General features: G+C 52.6%; 1 protein-coding gene across 44 annotated transcripts in view; it reads right to left on the reverse strand.

Moving 5' to 3' along the window:
• Positions 1-18094, reverse strand: part of TACC2 (transforming acidic coiled-coil containing protein 2) — a 209719-nt gene that overhangs the window by 76514 nt on the left and 115111 nt on the right. For 4 of the 44 annotated variants that reach the window (XM_014830734.3, XM_014830732.3, XM_014830733.3 and 1 more), the window contains exon 1: positions 1011-1444. The exons of 39 other annotated variants lie outside the window; for them this stretch is intronic. In XM_014830734.3, coding sequence (XP_014686220.1) covers positions 1011-1078 — 68 coding nt within the window. In that variant the 5' untranslated portion in view covers positions 1079-1444. Of the gene's footprint in view, positions 1-1010; positions 1519-18094 lie in introns of those variants that run through there. One more of the 44 variants, XM_070481958.1, reaches the window with a different exon arrangement.

Consider the following 18094-nt stretch of genomic DNA (forward strand, 5'->3'; position numbering starts at 1 on the left):
TGAGGAAGCCCCACATGGCTCCTGTCCCTACTACAACACACAGACCAATCCCTGCTATCTTTAATCTACACATCAATGGCTCCCATGAACTGACCACTTTACCGCCCCCAGCCCCAAATCCCCAGAAAACACCCTTCTCTGAGACATATTCTTCTCTGGGGAAGGGGAGAGGTTGGCAGGGCTGTGGAGGCCCACTGTGGATGCAAGCCGGACCCGCTGAAACACGCTCCAGCAGCCAGATCTAGTCAATGAGCCCCATCCTCCAGACATGCCTGCGTAGGAAGTAGAGACAACCATATAGAAACGGCAATTCTAAAAAACACTCATGCAGAATAAAGGCCACTTCTGAGCACATTAGCTCTGTGGTTTAGAGAAGTGATCAGATTCCTGGATCAACGCACAGTCAAATACTACCTCGACCAATGGACCAATGACAAGACCGTTCTGCTGGCTTTACTAATAATAGCAAGAGGCCTTGTCCTCAACAGTGTTCACCGGAGTGAGCATACGATGCTTTGGCTAACCCGAATGAATGTCCCACCAGCGATGCTCCACACCATCTGCCTAGCCATGCGAGTGGCTGCCCCTAAATTGGTCCGTCTCCATGGGCACCGAGCTACCACACTGAAGGGTTCTTCCCAAGAGGCCCTCGTTGATACCCGGCTGTTCCCTCGCAGGAAATACCACTGCGCCAGGGGTGCAGAGTTAAGATGCTAATGGCACCAGAAGCCCCCAACCATGCACCGGGCTGCTGAACAACCAAAACCAAATTGCAGGGGGTCATTTCTGCCCCCGGGCAATATCCTGGGACCGCCAGATGCTCATTCTAGAGGGAGTACGACATGCTAGATGGAGCAGCCACCAGGTAAAGCCACGCAAGGCTGCCGAGAACCCGGGCCAGCTCCAGCTCCAGGCTTCACGGTCATCAGGAGACGCGACAGTAACAAAGCCCCGGCAGCCTCTCCTCCTCTGGGGGGAGGGGGTTCCGGGCGGCCCAGCAGAGCACTTACATTGCCTCTGAAGCCTCCTGATTCAAGTCGCTGGCTGGGACTGGCTGCAGGGACTGCGACCCTCCCATCCTCGCTGCGCCCTGGCGAGCAGGCTAGCCGCAAGCAGGGCCAGCGTCCTGGCGCGATTCCTCCAGCCGGGAGCCCGGGGCGGGCCGGCCGGCAGCCGGGGCTGCTGCACTGCAGATGGGAGCAGCTGCTGGCATCCGTGGCGGCGGCGGCGGCGGCGGCGGGGAGCTGCGGCTCGCGGCCGGAGCCGGAGCCCGGGGAGCGAGCGCCGCGGAAGTGTGCGCGCGAGTGCGGTCGGCGCGCGCCTAAGTGTGTGCGCGAGTGTGGCCGGCGCGCGCGGCTCTGCCCGGGGCGCGCGGGTGTGAGCGTGAGCACTGGTGTGGTCCGAATGGATCTGCTCTTAAACCCCCCGGCAGCCCGGCTCCTGTGTGTGACACGGTGATGTCATCATCACCGAGCAGCCCCGACGCCTGCATCTTCACAAAGCTCCATCGCGGGCTCCGGAAACCAGGCCGGGAGGAGGGAGGGCGAAGACCCTCCCTCTGCACCCACGCCGCCTCCCCTAGCCTCGCCCGGTCCGCTCCCATTGTGTGTCTTTGAAATGCAAATACGCTGCGGGCTGGGGAGCCTGGGGCCCCAGGAGGGAGGGGCCTGGTGGTCTGGCCAGGCTGACCACGGAGAGATTGGGGGGTATTCTCATCCCGACTGGTTCATCCCTCCAGGAGGAAGGAAATGGACTCTCCCGCCCCAGTGTCGGGGGACGGCTGGAAGAGCAGGTAAACAGGCTGCAGTGGGAAACGTGCAAGATGCGTGCTGTTGTTTCCCACTGCCTGCGTCTGCCTCCTTCAGGCCCGTGGCCAGGCCCTGGAGCAGCTGACGCCTGGACTGGGGAGATGTGAGGGCCTGGCTCTCCCCTCACAGCGAGCGCAGGCCAGGTCTCCAAGGACACCTTTGCTGACACAGTTAGGGGGGTTGGGTCAAGCTGGGGAGGGAGAGGCCCAGGCCCACTATAGAGTCTGCAACCCCATCTTTGGCCACCAGATGAGTTCTCCACAGAGAAGCCCCCTGCAAGGGCACATCCGGAACAAACAGGCCAGGCAAGCTGCGAGGTCTGTGTCAGGCCCCTAATGCCACAACAAGGGTGTACGGCAAAGGCAGCTCCTGGTGACATGCAATCGAAAGGCCCATTTGTGTGATCCTAAACACAGGCTGGGCCTGCAGGAATGTCCGTGACACCCAATCGCAGAACCCCACAGCACCCACCCCCCAATATGCCTGCTGGGGCCCATTCCCAGCTAGCCAGGCCCCCACCGCTGGCTTCTGGCTGGCTCAGAAACCCTCAAGGCTTGGGGATCTGGGCCTTCTCACCAGAGGCTCCTAGAGGATTTCATCTCCTTAGAGGTGCAGGAGGTTTGGGGACGCACCTGGGAACCCGAACACCGTCTCCTGCTCTACATTCAGAGCAACCACATTCTGAGCTCAGAACACAGACTCACGACTGAATTAAAGTGGAACCTCTGGTGGGTATGTTGAAAACTCTCCTACATTTTCCCAGCATTTCTTCACCTCCCCCAGAACAATAAGCCATAAAATGCATCTACATTGTGGTCAAAAGAAAAATAAAATGAAAACAAAACTGCTCAAAACATTTAAAAATTTCCCCCAATACAGAGTGTTTTCTAAAACTGTGGCCAAGGATGTTGGATGGGTATGTCTGAGGTTTTGGCTCACGATGTCAGGATAGTCCTAGAGCTTCACAGTGGGCCGACTTTCTTCCGCTTGTATTTTACATCAGTGTCAAACAAAAAGCCAGAAAATCAAATTTGTTTCCCGGGCTGCAACAACATGAAATTTCCAGGAAACACTGAGAAGGTTTACTTTCGCGTTTCTATGAAAATAGCTAATGATGGTGTCAATCTCGCAGGGAAGGTAACTGGCAGGGGGTGGCGTGATGTGGCCTGCTTTGGAAAGCACCGCCCCGGGAAGCCGTCACTCACTGTCAGCGCTGGGTGTCATCTGGAGGCAAGGATCCTGCAACTTGTTCATCCCATCATTCGCGGCACCTCCGGCGTTTGTTTCTCTAGCAGAAACAGATCTCTCAGGCCCATATGCGGCTGGGAGTCCAAAGAACCTTACCAGCAGAGCTGCAAAATTCATAAGTGCTAACCTAGATCTCATTTTTGGAGGAAAGTGACCCCTTCCCTGGGCACTGAGGGTGTGACCTTCAGCCAAACTTAGCACTTGGAAAATGCAGGGAAAAACAATAAGGAGACACAATTAGAACGCACCTGCTACCTTTTTTCTTTCCATGATGCGTGAAAGCATAGACCCGTCCAAGTGTCCTTACCCTTAGCAGGTGGGGATTTTGCTGCAATAACAAGAGAGGGCTTTGAAACGAGACAGGAATTCAAATCCTGACTTCTTCCTCCTTTGTTGTGTGGCCTTAGGCCAACCGCTTAACCACACTGAGCCTCTGCTTCCTCAGCTGGCAAAAGAGAGAATGCATCTACTTTGCAGGGTATTGGGACAATTAATGAAATAACAAATATGAAAGCCCAGGACCAGGACCCTCACTGGTACTAACAGTGCTAAGTTCCTTTCCTTCTTTATAGGAACTGTTCCCCCTCAATATAGTACCACAAAAGAAATCAGGAGGCATTAAAGCAAAGTGCTTTGACTTAGAATCCCGACAGCCAGAAAGTTAGGACAGAGTGACACTCCACTCAGCAGGCTGACACCACCACCTCGCTGATGTTAACAACTTGACCAAGAACCAGAGGAGAAACAAATACCATCTGGGCACCCGTGACGCTGATGCAGCTACAATCCAGGCGCCACTAGCCTGTGGGATTTCCTTATGGAAGAACTTCTCAGACCCTCAAGGAAGCCCTTTCGATGTTCACTTTATACACAATTCAAAACAAACTTGGTTCTCTAGTAATTCAGCCTACAGAAAATGTGAAACCTAAAAAATGGGGAGGGAGAGTGATTAGAGAAGAAAAAGGGCTGTGTACGCACTGAAGGTTTCTGTCCCCACATCCATATGTGGAGGCCCACTCCCCAGGGCGATGGTGCTGGGAGGCGGTGCCTTTGGGAGGTAATTAGGGTTAGATGAGGCCATGAGGGGCCTCTCATGATGTGAATAATGCCCTTATAAAAAGAGAAAGAGACACGTGGTCTCTCTCTCTCTCTCTGTCATGTGATGACACTGTGCCAGAAGGCGACCATCTGCAAACAGGAAGAGAGGCCTCACCAAGAACCCGAGCATGCTGGCACCCTGACCTTGGACCTCCAGCCTCCAGAACTGCGAGAAATAACTGTTTGGGTTTAAGCTGCCCAGTCCGTGGCATTTTTGTTACAGCAGCGCAGGCTGACCAAGACAGGCTGCTTAAGACACATTGATAATACCAAGGAGAACGGCTGACAAAAAGGGAAAAATCAGAAAAACTATTAAAGTCAGACCAAGAAACCACAAAACACAGCAGTCCACGGCCATTTAACCAGCTTAAGTGTTCCGCAGACCCTGAAGATGCACAGCTCCCCCTGGGTTGTGGTTGTCCACAGTGACTGCTGTTAACCACACCCCTACACCCCATCCTGCCTGTTTTACTGCCTCCCCTCCTGCCTCCCTCACCCCACCCTGCCACACCCCAAATCATTCCATGAAGGTTAAATCATGGGTTTATACAATAAGAAAGCACAGGTTCCAGCTAAAATTATTAAAATGCAAGCAGTTGGCATTCCACTCACTCATTCCCTCACGTATTCAACCTGCATGAGCACCCACTCGGGCCTGGCCCTCAGCTGGGGCTGAGGCTACAGAAGCGTCCCGTCTTCCCCCTCTGCTTTCTCCTGACCTCCCTTACAGGGGGCGCTGCCTTCACATGGCCCAGCTGCTCCTCCCCTCCTTGCGGCCTCTTCCATCCCAGCTGGTACTCCAGACTCCACCTTGACCACCCCGGGAAGGCAGAGGCTGCAACAGCAGACTGTTTCCTCTCTAGATCAGACCAGCGATGCCAGACACTTCTACCCATGGCTCTAATGAGGCTCTGAACTCAAACAGCGCCTCTGTGGGCCTCGGGACCACAGCACATGTATTCTAGGACCTTGAAGGTAGGCTAAGCCCACTTAGACAGGCTCTACTCCCAACCCTCCTACTGATGTCCCCAAGATACCCCAGTTGTTGTTAGTGCCGAAGAATCAATTCTGACTCCTAGCACCCCCATGTACAGCAGAGCAGAATCCTGCCTGGTCTTTTTGCGCCATCCTCTCACCTTCAGCGCTATATCAGACAATGCTCCACTGCTATTCATAGGGTTTTCATGGCCAATTTCTTTGGAAGTGGGTGGCCAGGTCCTTCTTCCTAGTCTAGAAGCTCTGCTGAAACCTGTCCACCATGGGTGACCCTGCTGGCATTTGAATTATCGGTGTCACAGCTTTCCGCATCACAGCAACACGCAGCTGCCACAGTGTGACAACTGACAGAGGGGTGGCGTGGTTCCTTGACCAGGAATGAACCCACGGCCACAGCAGTGAGAGTGCTGAATCTAGTGCTAAGCACTAGACCACCAGGGCTGGCAAAGACACCCTAGAAACCTGGATAAATCAAGGAATACGCTCATCATTTCTAAAACAGTTAGCAATTCAGCATATATTAAGGCACTTACCATGTGCCTGGTCTATCACTGCTGAATAAGATGAGTCTATTCTCAAGTTACTGACACATACCAGAAATATCAGCAAACCTGCCAAATCCCCAACACTGAGAGATGAACTATGTGGTACAGGCGCATCAGTCCCACTGAGGTTCAAGGGACCGAGCCACAGTTGAGAAAGGCGAGGAGCTTGAAGCCCCTCTGACACCCCAAGGAAAACAAACTTGAGCGGTTCTATCTTTGCCTCCGGCCTTGGGGAAGTCTCTTGTTGCCATAGCAGCGATCCTCTCAAACACAAGCAGAGGACCCCTGCACTGCTAATTAGCCCGAGCACACACACTGAAGGAAAGTAGGTCAGATCACAGAAACATCCATCTGGAGAGGGCTGAGAATGTCAATACAGATGGAGAACAGGCCCGGGCAGGGGCCTGTTTCTTCAAGGCACTGGCCTTCACCACGATCCAGTGCACCATGGCGGGGAGTGCGAGGAAGCTGCACAAAACCACGTGGGCCTTCTCTTTAGAAGCCACCCTTCAGAGGTGGTGCCATCACTGCCCACATGCAACTTGTTCCTCCATCTGAGGCCCCAAGTCCAGCCCTACATCCTACGATTCTGCGCCTAGCGCTTCGCTCACTGCCTTTCCTGAGATTCTAAGAGCTGAGAGCTGTTCCATCTCAGCCCTCACGTGTGGCCCCAGTTCAGCAACCACATGTAACTATGGGCCTGAGACCAGCAAAGCCGACCGGCAAACACGATCAGGTGGTGGCGTTAAGAATGGCACACTGCTGGCACTTTCTCTGCCCAGGTTTCACAGATCTAGGATCCTCTTTCCTGGGCCTTTGGAGATACAGCTTTCACGTCACTCGACCTTGCTCCAAAAGTTGTCCACTGCCTTCAGGAAAAAGTCCCAATTCTCTGTCCTGGCCTTGATCCTGTCCCTTGCTCCATCCTGTGTTCGAGTGGGGCCAGCATGCTCCCATGATCTCACTGCCGAGGAGGATCTCCCGCCCCAACTTCTCCAGCTCTCTCAATTCCCCCCTGCATCGTCCCAGCTCCCGCCAGCTCCAGGGAGGGGTCGGTCTGGCCCAGCCCAGAGACTTCCTCCCATTTCCTCAGCTGCTAGCAGACTGAAGCCCTGGCTTTCTCCTGCCTCGCTGGAGTCTCCCTTGATCCATGTCTGTGTCTGGTGTCTCTGCCCTCCAGCCATGCGGTGTGCCCCATGCACAGCCAGAGCTCCATAAACACGGGTGGCATGACACCTCAGAGGACATGGGAAAAGGTCCTGGCAAAAGTCTTCGATCTTATGAGGAACAGAGAAAAGGCAGGACACTGTTGGGCTCCTCCACTCCCAGGGCCACTTCTGCTAATCTCCACTCCAACATTCTATCTCACGTGCTCACCTCTGCAAGTCTGAGTGGTTTTCCTGGGCTGAAGTGCAAGCTCAGGTGACACCCCATCTTTTCCAGAAGGTTCTGTTGCTCTCTCCTTGAAAAGGGCTCATCTACTATATGTCTTCCTTGTTGCCTTCACCATATTTACACGAGAACTTTCAAAGTTCCTTTCAAGCAAGGACAGCTCCAACAGCTACTCTTCATGCGGAAAAAAAAAAATCCTTCAATTCAGTTATGATAGAAGATGAAGGTTGAGGACTCTACTGTTACACCCAGGGAGGCAACCCAAAATGTGCTAGGAAAGAAATCAGTGAAGAGAGATGTGACTTTTATTTTAAAATTAAGAATTCAGGATACTTTTTTTTTTGGTGAGGAAGATTGGCCCTGAGCTAACACCCGTGCTAATCTTCCTCTATTTTGTATGTGGGGATGCTGCGATACAAAATGGCTTGATGAGTGGCATGTAGGTCCGTGCCAGGGATCTGAACCCATGAATGTCAGGCCACTGAAGCGGAGTGTGCGAACGTAACCACAATGCCACTGGAGCACCCCCTCAGAATACATTTTAAATCTTTGATTCCTACAAGAAGGAAGGAAGGCAGGCTGACCCTGAGAACCCCAGGGCTATGCAAAAGTTAAGTTAGTGTTGAGAAGTCTCATCACATGGGAGAAAGAAATCAGAACAGAAACACCATGTCCAAGAAGACTAAATGAGATCCTCAAAATGCTTCTTTCTTTACCAAAATAATTCCATTCTTTGGAGATGGAAATAGTAGGAGACACTCAAGATAACTGTTTGGAAAATATATCCTATCTAATTTTAAAAAGGATTTAAGCTTACAATTCAAGAGAGTAAAAAAAGAAATTCGAGGAGAAAAGGTGGGTAAAAGCCAGAGGGGGTGAGGTTGGCCTGGAAGTACTGACCTCAGCCCTTGCTGGAGTAAGCTGCAAGTCTGGCTCTATGCTTCCCAACAGCCAAAGCAAAAAGGGAAACAATTGTGATCAGTTACACAATTCATAAAAACCAGCAGATGAAAAAAAAAAAAAAACGCCATGCCATGGATGAGCAGCTTTTTCCATGACTGACATTCTCAACATGCCCTCTCCTATGGGTCCTCTGCCAGGGGACAGCGAATATGGTGGATATTGCCTTCAACAATACCCTTATACCAATACAACATTCAGTTTCATACGGCTATTTCAGTAAGCCTATCAGCAGCTACTCAGCTCTCCCAGCAATCAATATGACCAGAAAATGATGAAGTTCCCAGGGGAGATATTCCTTGTTGCCCCATCCCACGCAGAGGGTCCCCACCATCCATATTCCCAAAGTAACAAGGTCACAGAAGGGGAAGCAAAGGTCAGCGTTAGGAAGACGGTCATCAACCAAGCAACCACTTGCAGACTCGGTCTGCCCTCAGATATTCCTCCGGGCTTCACAAGTCCTTGAGTGTGACTGTCGGGGCAAACAAACAATGCCACCCACTGCGAAGAAGACGGTCAACCCAGCAGAAGGTGAAGCAGGACACCATGAAGTCCAGGAAACTGATCCTGGGGAACTGCTCAAAAGCCACACAAAGCCACTGAGAAATGGCGATCTGTGAACAACTGAAGGAGGGAAATCCAAGGATGAGGAAGAAGCTGGCTTCAAAGAGAGGACGTCAGGATCAAAGAACCAGAGAAGCTCTTCAGAAAACTCCCGAAGCCCTCCCGTACTGATGGAAAGTGAATCTGTGCTTGAGCTGCAGGAGGCAAATGCGAAGCGAAGAATACGCAGGCCTGAAAACCTGGCAGAAATAGATGGCCAGAATTCTCTGTTCCTTCCAAGCATTAACATACGGTTATCATTAAAGTCTACATGTTGTTAAATACAAAATAAATCATTTTCAAGATTTTTCATTTCTTTTTTCAGGGTAAAGACCCAGTTAAACATTTTCCGCACTAATTACCATAAAATTTTGATTCATTAAGTGGATTAATGTTAAGTGGCCTTTCTCAGGTGACAATTTTCTTTAGATAATCCAGACTCCTTCCGGTAGCTATCTTTTATAAACTAGATTGACGATCATAGGCAAAAATAAACAAGGTGGCCTGCAGCAGAACTCCAGCCTCCAAAGTTCAGGATCCTCCTTGGAAATAAAGTCAAGTTTCACTCAAACTTGGGAAGACGGAAACAATTAACCACCTGGGCCAGCGAACTGCTTCTGTTTGGGATCAAAAACATAACCAGTGTCACCCATCGTTCTTCTGGGGAACTATTTCCGAGAAGAGCAGGAAATTCCATAAGCACTATAAAAATGTCTCGGTCCTTGTTAAAAGAGCTTAAATATCGTATGTGGTTTGAAGGGTGATGTGTTAATCTGCTGAGTCCTTCTGGAGCTTAAACTCGCTGGTTTTAGAGGCTATTTTGTACCTGGGATAAGAGGCCTTTTAAGGAAAACATTCAGGTGTAATCAGCGATGGGATCTCCCAGCTGCCAAAATCGACACAAAGCTGTTTTCTGAAGCCGGATGGAGGACCAGGTGAGAGCTGCAGGTTCCGTCCATCCGTACCGGGAGAGGGTTCCCCATGGCCCCAAAGAGACCATTCAGGGTGGAGCACATTCAGAAGCTCCAGAGCTCTTCGTCCTTCCTTCACTGTAAGCAGAGAGTGGGTACGGGTGACGTGCCCTCCTCCGGCGCAGCAGCCCGTTCACATCGGCAGGCGGCTGTCAGCTGGTCTGGGGGAAATTCCTTTCCATGTCTGACTAGCAGTGACACAGAGCCTGACAGGGAGCTGCCCTACTTGTGAGCGGAGCAGAGAAAACCAGGCGCTGAGGACCAGAACTGCTGACTCAAGGCTCCGACGAGATAGAACAGAAATCCAGAACGGTTGGGCCAGAAATAGCATCCCTGAGCATCTACTGATAGCGTAATTAGCATAAAGTCTGAGGGCAGAGCGAGTGAATGAGCCTGAGTGTGCGTGTGCGTGTGTAGGCATGTGTGGGCATGTGTGTGTGTGCATGTGTGCACTACCCAGCCCAAAAGGATATCCCTCTTTTCATCACCATTCCAGAGGCTCTAATTCCCTCTGCACCCTGACTAACCGTCGCTGGATGCAATTAGCTTTTAACTGTGTCTGAGGATAAGGGATTATTTTCCCTAAATACTCCTATCTGTAGGAACTGATTTGTCCACATGAAGACAATCTTTCTGCATCCAGAGACGGTCCTGACTCCTGCCTCATCCCGCTGACCTTAAGGAACTGTGCGGGAGACATGACCAGGTTTCCTAACAGCCTTCAGAGGCCGGTTACTTATAGAAGTTTGGCGCAGAATAAATGCATGGTAGGTTTGCATTTTTGTGCATCTCTTTAAGCTCCTAACCTAGAAAGAGATGAAAGGTCTCTGCTTTAGATGAGCATTTCTGCAGGGCAGAGATTGCACAGCCTGGAACAAGCCGTGATAGTTGGCATCGACACTCTGGAGATCCCCCAGCATGGTGTGGCCCCTTGGTGTCCAGAAGGTCCACATCTCTCTCTAGAGGGGTAGAGGGCTGCCCCCCAACACCCCCTTTCTCCTTACAAAGCAGAGGTTTGGCAAGGTCGGCTCCTGGAGGGCTGGGGCCATGCCTCCCATATGCCCCAGGGAGTGCCCCATGTTTAGCCCAGTGCCAGGCACTCAATGGCTGTGTGGACAGATGGATGGACAGATGGGTGGACAGATCTGTACTTAGAGACACAGAGGAGATAGGCAGAAACTAAAATTCTTTCCAACTGAGGCCAGAGCTGAAGGAGAATCAACGAAGCAATCCCCAGGCCAGGTCTGCCCACTGGCATCCACGCAAAGCCCGGAGCCACGCTCTCCAGCCACCTTGACCTCAGCGCCCTCCCCAGGGGCAGGCCTTGGGGTTTTGTCTGTGATTTTAGGGGGAGAAGGGCAGGTTGGGTGCCCAGGAATGAGGTTTGAATTAAACTGTCTTCCTCAGACACCTAAGTCAAAAAGATCAGTGGATAATAGGGGACACTTTTCACTTACCTGAGTCCTTAAACTGACCCTAACGAATTACCTAACCCGTCTCTTCCTCAGTTTTCTCACCTGTGCAATGGAAATAATAATCATACCTCTCCGACAACGTGGATATTGCAAGGTTTAAATGAGCTAACACATGAAAAGTTCTTAGTACCACAACACCAGGCATACAGCAAGTGCTCAATACACATCAGCTGCAGCTGCTGCTGTGGCTGTTTTATGAAAAAACAAGAAATCACTTTGTCCCGGGGAGGACTCTGTGTCCCTGCTTCACTGACTCTCACAGCATCTCCGGGACACCAAGCCCAGAGCTCCTCATTCAGGAGTTAGAAGCTGGCGGGCTTCCCGGAGGAGTCCCTGGAGATGACCCAACTCAAACGGTTCCCACTACAGCTTTGCTCTAGGAGCTGGTGACTCCGGGCAAGGTCCTGAGTTCACCGGGCCTCAGTTTTTCTGTCTATAAAATGGAGACAATAAAAACATCTGCCCGACAGGGCTGTTGCGGGCATTAAAAGAGATGAGGTGTATTTAAGGCATTTCTCTCAGTGCCTGGCATAGAAAGAGCACTCAGGAAGGGTTAGTTGTCATCACGATTATGAAGTAAAAAAGCCAGAGCCACCTTGTAAAGCTCCAGGAAGACCCTGAAACCCGGGCCCCACGCCCACGGCTGCTCCCTGTCCTTCCCTTCTCCACCCCTTCCTCCAGCAGGGCCAGCAGTTCCCACCTAGGGTCCTGCTGAAGAGCACTGCCACATCAGTGTTCCGATCGCAGAGGACGAGGCTGGAGGATGGTCCAGCCCCCCACCCAGCTGCTTCTGCCTGCACAGATCTCCCAGCCTCCGCCAGCTGAGGTCCACGCAGGTACCACGTGCCAACCTACGGACAAGACTCCCCCTCCTCTTGGAAATGAAGCAGGGCACAGTGCACTAGGAAATCAATCAGTTTAGCAGTGTCAACCAAAATTTTCAAAAAGAATAGAATGGAGAATAGGACAGGATGGGATGGATGGGATGGAGGGGATAGAAAGACTAGAATAGGAATATTAATGCATCCCGTCTAGTAAGGGAAGTTCTGTGCCAATCACAGACACTAGGCGTGTTGGTGTGAGTGTGCTGGTCACGATGTAAGCTCCTCGCTGTGGTTTGAGGAAACTGCTCCGGGCAGGCCACGTCTGCTCCTCCCTGGAAGATGCCCTGGAAGATGTCGCCTTTCGGTTTTGTTTGCTTGTTTCTTTGTTTTAATGCCTCAAGGTACAAGCGGGGCTCTTCCCTCCTTTAAGAAATCAGGCCACTTTTGTTCATCGGCTTTCAGCCCCGTTATAGAAACCTGACCCAGGCTGAGGGACCCCGTCGTTCTGCAAAGCTCCCCAGGCAATGATGCTCGATGAGTGGGTATTTTTTTATTTTTTGAGGAAGATTAGCCCTGAGCTAACTGCTGCCAATCCTCCTCTTTGTGTTGAGGAAGACTGGCCCTGAGCTAACATCCGTGCCCATCTTCCTCTTCTTTATATGTGGGACGCCTGCCACAGCATGGCTTGCCAAGTGGTGCCATGTCCACACCCAGGATCCGAACCGGCGAACCCCAGGCCACCAAAGCGGAACATGCACACTTAAGCACTGCGCCACTGGGCAGGCCCCAGATGAGTGGGTATTAAGACAGAGTCAGGAGCAGAGGCAATGAGGTGGGGCACAAATGGGCAAGTCCTCCCCGAGGAGCCGGCTGTCCTTGGCCTCTTAGCCAGGAGAAAACCCCAGAGCTCCATGCTGGGTGACACCAACCACATGGGGAAATACACGCCTTCCACCCTAAGCCCAGCCCTGCAGCAAGGGGAGTAAATGCTGGTGCTGAGCCCAAGGTCCTCGGTGACTTGTGCTAGGAGCCCCTGCCCAGAATCACAGCCCAGCCTGGAGTAGCTGTCCCTGCAGAGTCCCCTCAGAAAGAATGTGGCCCATGTCTATGGGGGTCACACTGTCTCCCTGGCACCGGCTTCTGGCCTGCACAGAGCAGAAGCTCAACAAATGTTCAGGAGTGAATGAATGAATGAATGAATGCCAGAAAGACAGAGTCAGATCCTCTCCATCCCCACCCCCACCGCCCTAGTTCAGGCCACCATCACTTCCCCCCTGGACCACGGTCACAATGTCCAGGGGTCCCGTGACCTCCGGCTTCTCCTTGCCATCCACCCTCCCCTTGGCCACCAGAGGTATTCCCCAAAACTAAACTGTGTCCCAACTTTCCCCTGCTTAAAAAGGGGAGGCGACCTTCCTTTCACTTCGTGGGTCCCGGGAAACTCCCCGGTCTGGCTGCAGCCCCTCCCGACCTGACAGCCACCTGCCACTCCTGCCGCTAACCTCACTGCTCTGCCCGTGACCATCAGTGTCCTCCCTCCTGTCCCTCCAGGCTTCTCCCTGTCCTCTGCCTGAGCCTCCCCACGCCCCGAGCCAAAGCCCATGCGGGTGCCCTCCCTGAAGCACCACCACCTTCTTCACCCTCAGCAAACACCTGTTCACGCTGGAAAAGCCAGTGGAAGCTTCGCCTCCCCCAGGAAGACTCCCGACTTCTCCAGGCAGAGTTGGGCGCTCTCTTCTCCCAGTCTTCTGCTCTCAACTCTGCCGGAGAACTTACATGCCCTATTATGCTGTGTCTGCTTACAGAACAGCCGACTCTGTCTGTCTCCTTTCCCCCAGCACTCCCAGTACCACTGGACAATGGGGAGAACCAACGTCGATTAAATGCCTCCTACTGGTCAAGCACTGAGCTATATTCTTCATATACCTCATTTACTCCTCAGTTACCTCCAAGATGTGGGTACTCCCAGCCTCATTTTAAAGATGGGTAAATGAAGCCTCAGAGTGGTCAAGTAATTTGTCCAAGGTCACACAGCTCATAAATGGGGCAGGGGCATGTCTCTCTGACTTTACACTCTTTCCTCTGCATCACAACACCATGGGATATGAATCAACCCAGGATGAGTATGCTGAGTGGACAGACAGATGGGTGGATGGATGGATAGAAGGATGAATGCATAGATAGATGAATGGATGCATGGATGGACAGATGGACAGACAGACGAATGGATGGAAACGAAGCAGAAGACCACACTACGTGATCCACTGACACTCAGAGCACTTATCACTTCCTGCTGCTGACAGCGTCAGGCCTGTGACTTCATCTCATGAGCGGAAGTAGACTAGAAACTGACTCCAACAAGGCTGTCAGCAGCCCCCGAGGCAGGGAGGGGCCCTCTCGACCTCTCTGGGGCCTGTCTCTGTCTGGGCTCCTCCCTCGGTTTGGGGGTCTAGGTCTCCACCTCCCCTTGCATCTCCAGCTGGGTCTGAGCTCGAAGGCATAAACTTTGTTTGGAAGAAAAGTGGCCTCCCAAAGCGCAAAAATCTAAAATTATAAAGTGGTAGCCAACATAACATGAGGCCAAGGGCATCTCTGGGAATGGAGGGCGGGCTCCCGGGCTTCACACGGCCCTGGGACCTTCCACCCACTGGAGCTGTGCCGGGCGCTTCCAGCCACACCCTCACGGGCTCCTCAGAGCTCCGTGGCGCCATCGGCTCCTCCCCAGGCGGCGGGCGGGGCAGATTCCCTTCCAGGCTGCTCTCTCGGGGTCCTGGGACTGGGTCCAGATAGGTCACAGAGCTGAAGCTCTGTACTTCTCCCAGCTGTGATCCAACAAGTAGGGCCAGAGAAGCCCGGCCTGGCTGCCCGCCTTCCTTCCCATCTCCTCCCAGAAGAGGGAAAGGATTGCAGGGTGGGGATGGGGGTCACGCCCCCTCCACGCCTGCTCCACGGAGACTGAGGCCACCCTCTACTGGACTCCGTTTGGCAAGTGACGTGACAGCCTCCCTCCACTTGAGCTCCTCGGCTGAAGCCAGCATGGTGGAGCTTCTGGACCCACCCACCCAGGAAACACTAGGATGCTAGCGGCTGCCCAAACACTGGTTCCCATTCATGAGACTGACGAAGAGCCAGGAGACCCAAGTTGGATGGCCTCTGCTTGTCCCGCTGGGACGATAACACTCTGCAACCTATCCGCGCCCAGTCTGTCCTGTAAGAAGTGGGACTTACAAGCAGGAGAGTGACTGAAATGAAATGTGGCTTATGCAAATAAGGAACACCGGATTAGACCCCAGTCTGCTCAGTGCAGTGTCTTATTGCTGGAGAGCGTCAGCATCAGCAACCCCAACATCTTTAAAACAGAGAGGATGGTCCTGACCCCACCTATAAAATTAACTACTGAGCTGTGAGCAGACCAATGAACTGGCTTTGAGTTCAAGGATGTACAGTAGTTTCCCAAGTGTTCACTTACATGACTTGGTGGGGCAAGGGTACCATCCTAGGTGGGGCCAGGCAGGTCTCTGTGCTCCCTCTCCTGCCGGGAAAAGCTCTCAAGTCCAGAAGAAGTGTTGACAGACAGATGGGAGAAATCTGGGGTTGCCCAGAGCAGGGGGAGGCCAGGGGACATCTCCCCAGAAACCCCAGTGATTCGAGGCTGCCTGGTCCCCGCCCCCCCAGGCTGCAGTTTAGGGCGGTGTTTCCCAGCTGTGTTGTCCCCTGGGCCTCTTGCATCAGCACAGAACCACCGACTTCCCTGCAGAAAGCGCAGATGCTTCTCTGTCTCATTTCTTCCCAGTCTGTCCAGGCAGCCTTTGGCCAGATTTCCAAGTTACCAATTCGTAAAGGACAGCCGTCCCCAGCAGGCAGAGGGGGACGTCAGGTCTGAACAGAGATGGCGTTTACTTAGCTTCACGCCCACCTGGCCCATGTGCCCACTCACTGGGCTCTCTGCCACAAGCCCCCCAAGGGTCCAAAAAACCGTGGTCAGCTGTGGCTGCTTTGGCATGAGCAAGGGTTTTCCACTTGCATTCCTAGAAATTCTTTATCCCCAGATTCCCCACCTGGCTTCAGCCTCTTTGAGCTCAACTAATGGCTGCATAATGCTCTCCAAACAGCTCCGGGAGGTCAGGGTGTCCACTGAGCGAGGAGGCTGCAGAAGGGCCGTGCTGAAGGAGGGAAGGCCTGTTGGAAGCTTGGCCGCCGCAGTGGACGATGTGCCTCCCAGGACAAGCCCTTTGCTTCGGGCAGGGTTGGGAAGCAGAGAAAGAAAGCTCTCTCTCCTCAGCAGGCCTCTCTCAAAGTCACATCTGTTCTCCCCAAGGCTTGGGGCCTAATGCTTACCAATGGGCATGGGGGAGGGGATGGGGTGTGAAAACTCCTGGAGAAAAGCCATTTGCACTGGAAACGTGGGATTGTGTCATCATTTCCACTGCATCCATTAGAAGCAGGGGGAGGCAGCAGGAAGTCACCCGGCATGTTTGCAAGAACAGAACATCTGTCGATTTGGTAACAAGAGGTGCCCCGGGCTTTGTCTGTCAGGATACCGGGCCTCGCTCCCCCTGCTCCCCTCCAAGCCCAAAGAGGGGAAGACAAGGCCACAGACAGCAAGGGACTGCAGTGGCCCGTGCACGGTGAAAACGCACAGAAGGTGTGCCAGCTCCAGCAAGAGGAGCCTGGCTAGAAATGGGAACCGATGGTGGATGGGTCTCGAAATCATGAGCCCAGCAGGGACCTCAGCCCCAACCCCGGCTTGGGGATCACGACATCCATTTCAGCCGAATGAAACTTTCATCTGTGCATTTTTGAAACTTGCTTTGAAAACCTCCAGGGACCCGTGGCAGGGAAAAGACAAGATTTATTTGGATCCCTGGATCCAGGCCATGGCCCCGTGGTTAGAAGCAGTCATGGAGAGTGAGTTGGCAACACCCTGAAAGGGCAGTGGAGGGCATACTTAAGGCGATGGAACCGCAGCTGACCCTCGTCATGTCCTGGCACAGCGGGCCTGGGGGTCCTCAGGGCCTAGGGGCCCTGGTTAGTCCCAAAACCACCCCTGCCCTGCCAGGCAGCTGGAGAGATCCTTTAAAACTACAAATCTGGGGCTGGCCCCATGGCCAAGTGGTTAAGTTCATGCGATCCGCTTTGGCGGCCCAGAGTTTTGCCAGTTCAGATCCTGGACGTGGACATGACACCACTCATCAGGCCATGCTGAGGCTGCATGCCACGTGCCACAACTGGAAGGACCCACAACTAAAATATACAACTATGTGCTAGGGGGATTTGGGGACGAAAAGCAGAAAAAAAAAAAGACTGGCAACAGCTGTTAGCTCAGGTGTCCATCTTAAAAAAAAACACCAAAAAACTGCAAATCTGATCCTGACTCTGCCTTGTGGCGGAGCTTCTGGACACTCTTAAAATAACCCCCTAGGAGCCAGTGTCCCAATGCCAAGGGTGGAACAATTGAGCAACAAAATAAATAAAGTAGTATTGGATTATAACCCAAAGCATAAAATAGGTATCCATGAGTCCATAACGATATAAATAAATGACTGAGTAAATTAATAAATGGGGGGAAGAGACAAGCCTCCTGGGCTGAAGAATTCCAGATAATTTATGTAGATGCTCCCCCTAGAAGAAGGACATAACTCCCCACCGCTTTAGGTGTGACCATAGTGACTTCCTGCCAAAGAGGACAGCGTGGAAAAGGGGAAAAAGAGGAACCTGACAGTGCAGAAACCTGACTAACACGACCTCAGCCCAGCGATCAAGGTCAACATCGCCCTCATAAACCATGTTGATAGCTATCACCCTCGACATGAAGTGATGAAAATGGCACTTTATCTCTGTGATCTTCTCCCAAAACCCGTAACTCTAGTCTAATCTGGAGAAAAACATCAGCCAAATCCCAGTTGAGGGACATTTTACAGAATACCTGAGCAGGACTCCTCAGAACCGTGAAGGTCGTCAGAAATAAGGAAAGTCTGAGAAACTGCCACAGCCGAGAGGAGCCTAAGGTGACAGGCCGACTAAATGGAACGTGGGATCCTGGACGGGATCCTGGACATAAAAAGGACATTGGGGGGGGCTGGCCCCGTGGCCGAGTGGTTAAGTTCGCGCGCTCCGCTGCAGGCGGCCCAGTGTTTCGTTGGTTCGAATCCTGGGCGCGGACATGGCACTGCT

The sequence above is a fragment of the Equus asinus genome, chromosome 2 (assembly GCF_041296235.1).
Source record: "Equus asinus isolate D_3611 breed Donkey chromosome 2, EquAss-T2T_v2, whole genome shotgun sequence".
NCBI lineage: Eukaryota > Metazoa > Chordata > Mammalia > Perissodactyla > Equidae > Equus > Equus asinus.